Source organism: Amia ocellicauda, chromosome 1 (genome assembly GCF_036373705.1).
Source record: "Amia ocellicauda isolate fAmiCal2 chromosome 1, fAmiCal2.hap1, whole genome shotgun sequence".
NCBI lineage: Eukaryota > Metazoa > Chordata > Actinopteri > Amiiformes > Amiidae > Amia > Amia ocellicauda.
The window spans coordinates 24,729,233-24,742,014 of NC_089850.1; the positions used below are offsets into that span (position 1 = coordinate 24,729,233).

At 37.4% G+C, this 12,782-nt stretch overlaps 1 protein-coding gene across 7 annotated transcripts in view; it reads right to left on the bottom strand.

Moving 5' to 3' along the window:
* ptprk (protein tyrosine phosphatase receptor type K) overlaps positions 1–12,782 on the bottom strand; it is a 252,383-nt gene that overhangs the window by 36,501 nt on the left and 203,100 nt on the right. For all 7 annotated transcript variants that reach the window (XM_066699287.1, XM_066699337.1, XM_066699321.1 and 4 more), the window contains exons 12-13: positions 9,848–10,121; positions 7,942–7,978 (exon numbers count right to left, since the gene is read on the bottom strand). In XM_066699287.1, coding sequence (XP_066555384.1) covers positions 7,942–7,978; positions 9,848–10,121 — 311 coding nt within the window. The remainder of the gene's footprint in view (positions 1–7,941; positions 7,979–9,847; positions 10,122–12,782) is intronic.

The window sequence follows — 12,782 nt, forward strand, 5'->3', positions numbered from 1 at the left end:
CCTATATATATCACTTTAGCCATTGTGATTGCCCATTTCCAGTCACTGCTACCCCTCTGTTCCCATGTGGAGGTAAACTCTGACCCCGAGAGCCAGCACGATTTCCCTCAATAACGGGGGTGGGGGAGCCACTGGCTACTTTAGCTACCCCACTACTAACTATGCCCGTCTGTATTCATAGCTCTCCCATCAAGATACACACATTAACAACTCAGATCCCAAAAAATCAGCCCTCCTTCCACATTCACACCTTACAGTTTGAACCCCCCTACATGCTATTATGTAAATGGCATGGGATACTTCACAATACTGACACACACACACACACACAGGAACAACAAACTTACTTCAATGAAGTGGTGGAATATGGAGGCAAAACGTCAGATTCTGCTTACAATGGAAACTGTACTTTATGTTCGATAGAAATTCACAACCCACACCGACATTCTAGAATTGCATTAACTGCCATTTATTTCCATCACAAAATTCCACAAAATCCACTGCTGTTGCAGTGAGTCATAATGATTGATATTGGGCTATTTCAAATCAGTGGTTACACAAGGTGGAAAGTAACTAGGGAAGAATAAATTTAGTAAAACTGAAAAGTTTGGCATAATTCTTTGAGCCTATTTGACCAGAGTTACTGTAGCATACTGCTTATTGTACACACACATACACACACAAAGATCTTACTATATAACAAGGTCATTTTATTCCACCCACCCAGTGTTACTTTCCTGTGACTGAAGAGCTAAACAGTGCAATTATAAGGCACCATTTGGCTTACAAATGAACTTATGGAGTATTCACAACCTTAAAGAACAGCTATAAAAACACAATTTAGCCTATTGATTTACCACTGAATAAATGCCCCAATAAAAATTACAAGATTAATAGATGTTTATGTTGTTTTTTTAAGTTGGATGAAACAGTTCACAAGTTATTGGAGCAAAATGCCAAGAGTTGTAAGAAAACTAATAACGATAGGTTGCATATGCAACCCCAGTTATCTGAAAAAGGAAGTACTGCCCAAGGGGGAGGGGTTTCTGCGCACTTCTGTAGGAACTCGATCGAAACGCCACTATCAAAGCTGCCATTGGCCCTGTGCTCGTCACTGAGAACAGGTCCCTTCCCACTTCCTATTCTATAAAACATGACGCAGGTTCATCCAGGACTCCTGCGCGACAACCCTGAGGCAGTGCTTCCTTTTTCAGATAACCGGGGTTGCATACGCAACCTATTGTTATCTTTCAAGTCGGAAGCACTGCCCAAGGGGGAGGGGTTACTGTATAACCCAGCCATCGCAAGGGAGGAGGCAGCGAGCTGATAAGGGAGCCTGCCCCGAGGTGCACCGCTAGGGGGCCTCGGCAACACAACTCCAGACAGTAACCTCAGGGGCCCCGTAGGGCTGCACCTGAGCCGTCCAGAAGTAAGGACCGTAGTCACGCTCTACCGGGAACTGTCTGCAATCAGCATATACAAAGCGGGGCTACAGAGGTTAACTCTTACACCCTTCGCTTACAAGAGCAAGGCCGGCTGCTCTACTAGTGCAGCTAGGAGCGAGGCCATAATCTACTTGCACAATGTCTGGTGCGGGCAATCATGCACTTGTGTAGCTTCCGCGCAATATCATGGCAGTGGACCCCTGATCCAATAGAAGCGGGGCCACAAACCCAATGAGAAAAATACAATATAATACATAGCTGGCTAGTCAACAGAGTAGCCGAGCTGAACAATATACAATATAAAAATACCGTGTTACAGCAAGACCTTCATGTTGTCAGCGCGCAGCACAAGAGCATCCAACTCAACTAAACAGTACAGAGTAGAAGACAATTCTGCTGACAATTTAGATTTCGTACAAAGGAACTATACACACCACGGGGCGCAGGAACGAACTCATGCGCCACCCATGGAACACAGGAGCAGTTGACGCCTGCTGGTTAGACCGGCTAACGCAGGGCAACATTAGCTCTACTGTGTTAACAAAGGAACTATATAAACAGCGAGGCAGCAAAACTCAAGCGCCATCAGCTGGGAACAGCGGCAGTGAACTCCATTCTACAATTTTAGAACAGAGCCACAGTCCTGCTGTTTAACACATAATACATATATACACATATATACATCACGGGGTGCAGGAGCTGGCTCATACGCCACATGTGGAACACAAGAGCAGATGACACCTGTCGAATAGCACAGCTAACGCAGGGCAACTACAGGTCTTACCGTGTGAATAACTGAACTATGTACACAGTGGGGCACTGGAGAACTCAAGTGCCCTCCACTGGAGGACAACAGCAGCCGTCCCCTGCACTATGGCATAATACAGCCAGACTGGGCCACAGACTTATATAGCACTATATAAACATTACTATTATTTTTAAAAGGCTCTTCTTGTGAATGAAACAAACTGAAAGCGCAGCCGGACCTCCGGTGCGTGGACGGGACAGAATCGGGATTAGCCATCAATAATAACTAAACACACACAAGACAGAGACGATGTGTAGCGAAAAAACGGTGGTGAACAACAATATGAAGTGAGCGAGCCAGCCAAAATACGCAGTTTGAATTTTTATTACAAACACAGACAGCTTTTGTTCCTGAGTCAAGCGTAGAGGCAAAAGAGAATGAACCTGCGCTGACGTCACATTTTATAGAACAGGAAGTGGGAAGGGACCTGTTCTGAGTGACGAACCCCCAACCCCCCCCACAGCTTTGGCAGTGCTTCCGACTTGAAAGATAACCTGGAGTTGTCATTTAGACACGTTTAACAAATTTTTTATTTTACCTAAAAATACTGTGTTTTAATTGTATGTACATGAAGTGAAATGTATGTTAAAAGAGAAAGGTAATTCTTTATGGCAGGTACAGTTATAGTATCTTAAAACCAGAAAGCAGGTGTAACCTTAAAACAAAAAACAAACCAAAAAAAAAAAATTGACATTTAATTTAAAAGGTAAATGAATCAATCCCATAGTTTACTTCAAGTTTTCTAAAGTATTGGCTTTGACATAATCCTCATCTGACTTCAAGAATACTTATGCTACTGTCAATGCTTATGTGATTAATTCATGAAAAATACTGTAAGGAATTCAAATGAAATTGAATTACAATGATTGAAAGATAAGATCCCCAGCTTTAAAATGAAAATCTATTGTCATTCTTAACAGTTTACCATCACATTCATATAATTGGTCTATCTTACTGATGCAATTTGATTTGGCTTTGTTTTCTTTTTCTTATGAAGAGTGAAAAATATACAGAAACTAGTTATATAGAATACTTATATTGTATGTATGTTTTTGTTTAAAAACACTTGTGGTAACATGTACGGCCAATTTGATTGAAATACAACCAAGACAGAAATACATAGCATGAATTATTAATTTATACATATTTATATATGTACAGTATTAATCATCTGAAAGATATATGAATTTATTAAACGGGATTTGTTGCTTTCAACTGGCAAGCTCCCTTAACAGCATGTGCTAGATAACAGAACTGCACATACTCTAAGCATTGCATTGCACAACATAAGCACAGTATTGCCATCTCTTTTTCACCAGTCAGTCCTTAACATCTCACAGTACATATATTTGCTGGCTGAAATCCTCCTGTTTGGTCAGATCAGCAGATGAGAGTTAATCATTGCTAATTTTCAGAAAGAATGTTTAAGGTCTTCTTCATGCTGATGAAAAAACCTACAGGTCACCTTCCTAAAAGTATTACATCATGTTAAAGAATAAAATAGAAAAGAAAGATTGCAAAAAGCATCAATCTACTCTGGCAAACAAGTATGGCTGACAAAACAGAAACAGATGGCAATGCATTATTATATTTGTGTGAGCAAATTAAGTACAGGTGTGAAAGCGGACATGGGGGTGGGGGGTATATTTTTGAACATAGACTGCAGTAAAGTAAGAAAACATGAGGTTGAACACTTGTTTATTTTCTTTTGCTTAAAAACAGCAGTACTGTATGTATTTTATATTTTATGGTTATAGGTCCTAAATGATGTACTTAAGAAGAAATGTCAATTGTTGTGGTAAGAAAGATTTGGTATATAATAATAGTACTACTACTACTACTGTTTTCATAAGGCACATTTTTAAACCGAACACCTCATAAACCTTAGGTTTATGATTATTGTTGTATGTCGACATCAATACCTGGTGCTATAAAACCTTGATTTCCTTTTTAGTCCACAAAACTGACATTCTATCTTTCAATACAGGTTATGTCAGTGAACAAATTCAGACACAAGCTCAATTGCTGAAAATTACATATTTCCTTTGTGGGTGGGTTGACCGTTTCTGGTAGCAGACAGCAAAGCGAGCCAAAACAATTGGTTGCGTCCAATGTATCAGTCACAGTCAGTGGAAACACAATTTTATGGATTCTTTATGGATGTATCTGGCTACAACCACCAGTGGAAATGGGGCATTGGAGTCCATAACTATTTCAGATCTCATATCTAATTAAATGCTTATTGGTGCAGAATAACTCAAAATAAGTCAAAATAATTTCTTCCTTGATTTTGTTTAATCCACTCTGGTCATTTTAACTGCTGGAAGTCAAATACAATTTGTATTTAGCACAGAGGTTAATGGCTCTGTAGTACAAGCTTAAATTTCAAACCCATTCTTATACTGCTTATGGGTACTTGCGAGAGTACTATACTCTTGGGGATCTGGACTTAAGCTTTTAAGTAGTAGCTTTGAAGGTGAATATACATACTGTCAGATATAGAAACAGCATATACCTACTACAACTAGTGTTGTAATTACATATTAAATTCTATCATTGCATTACATGTTATTACTAAAACACCTATTTTTACACATAAAAAACAAGCTCTTATGTTTTAATTGTTTACTTAAGTGTTGATCTGCAATAAATTACATTATACAGTAATGTATATAGCATTATATGATTTAGACTGAACACAAGTTGTCAAGATTAGTCATGTCTTATTAAGGTTAGTTATCTCCATAAACTCACTCTCACACACAAGCACACATTAAAAATCAGTTTTTCATTCCCCACAATAATTTGACTAGGGTTTCAACGATTAGTCGACTTATTTGACTAGTAAAGTATGTCGACTTCTATTTCAGCCATTGAATAGTCATTAAGCTACGTTGCCTCCATCTTAACCATTCTTATTAATATCCTTGATCTGAGCCCTTTTGCCTAATATCCTTGGCCTGTATTCCTAGCTCTGTGTGAGCCAACAGCAGTAGATGGCAGTAATGCATCACTTGGTTTGTCATCCCACTGTGCGTCTCACTGGAAAAATGTGATGTGCACATCACAACCAGCCTACCGTGCAAAACAAAACTCGGGCAAAAGCATTACAAATGTGGGTGCATTTATAAGAGAGAAAGAATGATAACTGTACGGTGCTTTGTGGACTGTGTGAATCAGAATTAGCTTTCCAAAAGAGCACATGTGACAAGCTTGAGCTTGAGAAATTAAACACAATTTTGCAAAAACTTACCATGATAGTAATAGTACATCATTGGTGGTAATTATGAAATTGCACTGACTGAAAGTGTTGCATTTTCTCATGCTAATCTGTGCAAAAGTCTATATCCAAAATTCAACATCGAATTTGACATACCTATACATGCACATAATTCTACCTCTGTCTTCAATCGTGGCGCACATAGACGCAATTTCCCAAAGGTACAGAATAACTTAAGTGACTTTTGAATACAAGCACACTAGAATTTCTTAGTTAAAATCAATTGGCTTTCTTGCCAATGCTTTTGCACAGTCGCAGCATCGAACAAATGAATTGATTTAAGGGGGAAACTCAGGTTTATGTGTAAAGTCATTTTTAAGTTATGCTGTAGACATGTGGGATATTGCACATACGTGGAAGACACGTGAATTATGTGCATGTTTCAGGCATGTCAAATTCTACATAGAATTTTGGATATAGACTTTTGAAACAGACTCTGTGCACTATGGACGACAACAGGACTGAGCATTTAACCACTTCAATACCATGATGTAGGCACGCACGTCACATGAAAACCCTCAGTACCAAGTAGTTTCATGTCATTCCCAAAGCCAGTGTTGATCCTGTAGAATGTGAATTGAAAGCTGGGGACGGCGATCATGCCATGTTTTTATCCAATCACGTTGTTTAGAGCCTCCATGTACCTGTGCGCGACTAGAAGTCTTCTGTCTATTGCGCCAATCCATTCAACTTTTACAAGTGTATAAATAGTTTCATATTATAGTTGCTAGTTTTATTATTAGTTGTACTTGTTTAGTTGAAGTTTATTTAGTTTTTAGCAAGAGCTATACGGTGCTGTGGCGAGATACGTTCAGAAAACAGTGCTGAATACATGGCAATGAAGCAGCGTTTGTGGCAACCATATCCCACAATGCTGCGCGGAGCCTGTAGCGCATGTCTAGCCCATCCTTCCAAGCTTATTGTATTGAACATTTCAATACACGGCACAGAGCAAGCCATGGATTCCACGGGTTTTGATAGAGATTGAGTTTTAATTGATAATTATGGTTCATTGTTTATTATAGCGTTTCAGTGTATTATTTTCATATGAGTTGCAGTGTATTGAATATTATTAGTGTTTCAGTGTATTGCTTAATAATTTATTTTCATTTTAGTGTATTTAGTGTTTTTATTATTATTATCGTTATTTATTATAAAGTTGTTCAAACATAAGAAAACAACCTTGTAATTATCTCTTTACCGAATATGAATATATAGCACACAGGAGCATAAAGGGGTAATGAAAAACACAATTTGGTAATTTATTTTGTATTTCATTCATCATATATTTACATTTTAAATCAATTTAAGGCATTAAATCATGATCATTATTTTCAAAATGTGATACCCGGGAAGGGTTTTTGCTTTTCCCTGTTTTTAGTTTTTTTCCAGTAATCAGAGTCCTGTATTTACAGAGTTCAGCGAACTCAAGAATAGGATGCCATGTTGGTACCAGAGCCCCATAAGAATGCATTGATAATTTATTTTTGTGATTATTTGAATAATTGGCTGTTTTATGTATAGAATAATTGATTATCATAATAATCCATAGCTGCAGCCCTAAAATTGAAGCTATAAAAACAAGTACATCAACAACAAAAACAAAATAAGTATTAATGGGTGCCCAGCTGTCTATGGATTAAAAAATAATTTCTGATAATCTAAGAACATGTGTACAGCTCAGCCTTGTAAAATATACTTCACAAATACTGATAAAGTGCCTAAATAACAGATGGATATGCTGTTCAGCAATACTTCACAATCTTGCATTGTACAATTTGTAATATCCATGGAAAAAGGCCTATAATAAAATTAGACAAAATAATCAAAGCCTTGCTCTTGTAATCTGCAATATTTTGAATGGTAGACATCAACATGTAATCTAGAAGTTACACCCTATGCTACTGGGTGATCATCAGTCAATATCTAACATTTGCAGAACCAGTTTAAAGCATACAGTGTAGAAATTAATGTAATGGTGAATTTAATATTTTTTTCAGACCTGCTATGTATGTGACAGTAAAAAGCTTAATTGTGTCACATTAAAATTACTATTTGCATTTAAAACTTAACTTAAAACCCTACAAAAAAGCTTACAGAAAGGAAAGTAAGCTCTTTTCCTAAAATCCACAAATCTGGCATTGCTTGGGTCACTGTTCTAATGGCCACACTGTGCAAAACAATTCTGCCTAAATCCAGTGACCGCTGGCAACAGTATCCTTTTGGCTGAGTGACAGAGAATAAAAAGAAGCACTCCCATTATCAGATAAGGGTTCTGAATCAGTAAAAGTATTCAATGGGCGGCACAAGTGGGCACAAAAAAAAGGCTTTATAATAGAAATGCCACATTCAATTAATCTGAAATAAGCCTGCAAGGTCTCTTGTAAAAGAAAAAAGGCAATTGTTACCTTTTGTTGCAAGTCTCAGGCACTGTGTTTTTGTTTCCTGTAAAAATAATAATACAAAAATAATGAGGAAAGAGGAAAACAAGAATAGCTGGCCTTCACACAGCAAGTGTTTCCTGTTTGTATACAACAAATATATGTTCAAGACTGTAGAAATCTGCATTCTAAATGAAGGAAGAACTACAACAACCAAAACAACAACAACAAAAACATAGGAACAATTTTGTCATTATTTTGTTCCCCCAAAGTAACACAAATGTGCAGTCTAGATGGTACACACCTATAAATGCTACAAAATGCCCAATATATCCTGAAGTCTTCACTGTGTAAAAATTCTATTGTCTCTTCCATTTATCCAATTGCAGAAAGAGCACAACAACAAAAGGAGAATGAAGCCTAAAATAGATTGGATTGGGAAACATACATTTTATTTTACCATGCATTACGAGAATAACACATATGAAGCAATTCAATTGAATCGGTGTATGTCAAAAAGGAATCTTCAAGCAAATAATAATAATACTAATAATGCCTCCATTAACAAAACCACATTTATATAAAGAAAAATCTAAGTAGCCAATTTACAGTAAATACTAACTATAATGTATACTAATATATACACTGGAAACAATTAAAAATGCATTGAATCTGAATGATACAAATAAACAAATGTCTATGATGACTTAATTCTATATTTAGATTAGATTAGCATACAACACTCTGAATTGTATGAGTGCATTCACTCATTAGTAGCTTTCCCCTTCTGGCAACTGGAGATACATTTAAACTCCCTATTGTCAATATTGGCTTATCTTTCATTAACATGGATTAAACAAAAAACAAATTATCTCTGGCACTATGCACTTTAAAATAATTTTAAAAATGCATGGTGCTTGTGAACTTTGGTACAGTGCTTGTTAACTTGTCTGTCTAACTGTATGTTTGACATCAGCAGTAGGCTGGGTTAATTGATTTTATGAAATCAGAATTGTGTGTGTATCAGACCACTATAGGATATAGGTTTGCTGACCTGTTAGGATTGTCTCTTGGATTAATCTCCAGGACAATGCTGGAAGCATCCCATACAAATAATTATCAGAAGGAGTAATATATTAATGTAAAATTATCTTGTGCTTGTGCTTTATCAATCATCTGACTGGTGCAATGCAATCGAGGGACAATTTACTGTAAGCAGCTGTCTGTGTAAATTAAGTGCTGATTCAAGATATTCTTGCCCAGCCAGGCATAAATCCACACCAAGCATAGCCAAGGAAAGAGAAATACTAAAGTAGTTCTAACACTTCTTGATTTGTATTGCCACTTCTTGACAGGATTCCAATACATTTTACAGTCATTATCAGAAACTTTGAACTGGGATAGGAACATTGAATTGCATTACTAAGGCAAAATATATTAGGAATTCTAATCCCTAAGGAAACAGTTCTAGTGAAAGTAACTGCTACTGGAAATGTCACAGAAATCAGAACAAGTAAAAATAATTAAAATCAATACATGTAAAAACAAAAGAGGGGACAAAAACTTTGTATGTAAGGTATAATCTCTAGAACTTGTGTTAAGAAAGAATTTTTAAGCAAGCAGACTGTGCCATTGTCATAAATGCCCTCTTTACTATGGCAATGCCCTGTATGTTGGCCTGCCTTGATGTTGCACCAGACTGCTCCAGGGCATCCAAAACACACTGCCCATGTCCTGACGGGACCACATTTTATGATTAAGTTTAGCTCTTTTCAGAGCTTATTTATCTTGTTCAGTGATCTAATGATCTGTGTGGTCTGATGTGCTTGATTAAAATTTTAAATAAATCAATCAATTAAAGCTTGCTGGACACAATTTCTAAATCCTGGCAATACAGGAAATTAACTATGTAAATTGTAAAATGAAAAGATACCTTCTCAACACTGCTAACAGCCTGGAAGTAGATGTTATAGTTTTTCCTTGGGGCCAAGGGTGGATTCCAAAAGCCATGGTAGGTTTTGTTGTCTCCTACTGTAAATGGAGATGGCTCAGGCAGGTTGCCAGGTGGAAGTTCAGCAGCAAAATAATATGGGGAACCACCACTGGCAGCAATCTGATAGGTGACTGGAACTTGATAGCAATCCATAGAGCTTGCCTCTCTCTTATTTCTGTGATGGTTCAGTTCTTCCACCACAATCTGGTAGGCGCTGTAGGAAAATATGACAGTGGATTATTATATTGTACATTATTATAAACAATATTATAGTCTTCACATCTTATCTCTCTCACTTTAATAATCATAGTAAAACCAAATGGTAAATAGTACATATTATTTTAGCTTAGACTCACTTGACTAAGAGAACGATGACTTGGCCATGAGGAAGACGACCTTGGAAAATCTCCATTATGTGGAGTGCGCTAAGTACTTGCTGCAAAGGCAGTGTTTGGGTTGGAGGAAGGTTGCAAAGCAACAAAAGCTAGGAAAGTGTCTGTTGCTAGATACCGAAGCTGGCAATTGCCGAACTTCAGTTTCAATTCAGTTGTAATTTATGTTTTTCAATTGTGCATTGAAGAAGAAAAAAAACAGAAACCTATAAAACCACACATACCTTATGCTTTACTGTACCATGTCTGCACTTTTTCCCTCTTTTAACTAAGATTCTTTTCTTTGTATTTCATATTAACTGTACTTCTGCACTTTCGTCATTTTTAAATTGTACTTTGTATTGATTTGTAATACAGCGTAAATTGCAAGTTGCCCTCCATAAGGGCGTTTGAAAATAAATACATAAATAAAGTGTCTGTCAGTCCTGCACTTGAATAACAAATCTTGAAGTATTTCACCTAGGAGGCATCTGAAAACTAGATGGGTTCCAATTGTTTTCCACTTAAATATATACAATTTGTCTACCCCTTGGAGTGTGTCATCATTTAAGGACAACTGGGAAATAGGAAGACTAAATTATTTGCAGAAGTTATTTAAAGGTCACTAACAGTATTAAATCTCATGAAAACATTACACATGAAATTATTATTATTTCCATTACTTCTGTTTACATTATTTGTGCTTTTTATATTGCATTCTGGAGCTCTAATTTCAAAGATGAATACATTGCAAACCTTGCAGTCTGTCACTGAAGACTTGACTTCAATGGACAGTTTACATCACAAACAGTGACAACCTGCACCCACTTAAAACTTCACAAAATGTGACAATGGAAAATTATCATCATCATCACCTGGAACTTTTGTTTTAAATCTTTATTTAAATCTATTTTAACTGATTTGGAATTGGAAACTTTCTACACACAGCAAACTTGTTTTTCAGCAGCCACAAACAACACTGGGTTAAAGCATTTTAGCTTATTCATCTCTATGACCAACTTTATCATAAATTTGATGTTCTGCTACTGAATTACACTAGGAAAGTTCCTGCTCAAAGTATTTGAGATGGCACACTAGTCAACAATGAATATTTGATTTCTAATGAAAATAATTAGTGAATACCTTGCATTATAAAATGTTCAATCTCTGTCCAAAAAGAGGGGGGCAAAACAAAAGAAAATATATGCTTCTTTTGTTTGGTAACCTAGATGGGGTCAGGGTCACTAGGTCCAAATCCTGATGTGACACCACGTTAAGCATACCAATGTAAGTTGGGGAAAATCTTGCCACATCAGTCCTCAAGTGTATCAACAGTGACATATACAGTACATATACTGTACATATCACACACTCACACAAACGCACACATACAGTACTGTGCAAAAGATTTAGGCAGCTGTGAAAAAATGCTGTAAATTAAGAATGCTTTCAAAAATAGACATGTTAATAGATTATATTTATCAATTAACTAAAAGCAAAGTGAGTGAACAGAAGAAAAATCTAAAACAAATCAATATTTGGTGTGACCAACACTTGCACACAGTTTTTGAAGGAACTCGGCAGGTAGGTTGGCCCAAACATCTTGGAGAACTAACCACAGTTCTTCTGTGGATTTAGGCAGCCTCAGCTGCTTCTCTCTCTCCATGTAATCCCAGACAGACTCGATGATGTTGAGATCAGGGCTCTGTGGGGGCCATACCATCACTTCCAGGACTCCTTGTTCTTCTTTACGCTGAAGATAGTTCTTAATGACTTTCACTGTATGTTTGGGGTCGTTGTCATGTTGCAGAATAATTTTGGGGCCAATCAGATGCCTCCCTGATGGTATTGCACGAGTCAAATTTTGACTCATCAGTCCAGAGCACCTTCTGCCATTTTTCTGCACCCCAGTTCCTGTGTTTTCATGCATAGTTGAGTCGCTTGGCCTTGTTGCCACCTCGGAGGTATGGCTTTTTGGCCACAATTCTTCCATGAAGGCCACTTCTGACTAGACTGCTCCGGACAGTAGATAGGTGTACCAGGGTCCCACTGAGGTGATGGCACTGCTGGACATCTTCCAATTGTGAAGGGAAGTAAACATGATGCGTCTTTCATCTGCTGCAGTAAGTTCCCCTGTCTGACCACTGCGTCTACGGTCATCAACTTTGCCCATTTTGTTGTGCTTCTTCAAAAGAGCTTGGACAGCACATCTGGAAACCCCTGTCTGCCTTGAAATGTCTGCCTGGGAGAGACCTTGCTGATGCAGTAGAACTACCTTGTGTCTTGTTGCTGTGCTCAGTCTTGCCATGCTGTCTGACTTTTGACAGTAAACTGTCTTCAGCAACCTCACCTTGTTAGCTGAGTTGGGCTGTTCCTCCCCCAGTTTTATTCCTCCTACACAGCTGTTTCTGTTTCAGTTAATTATTGTGTTTCAACCTACATATTGAATTGATGATCATTAGCACCTGTGTGGTGTAATTGTTTAATCATACACCTGACTATAT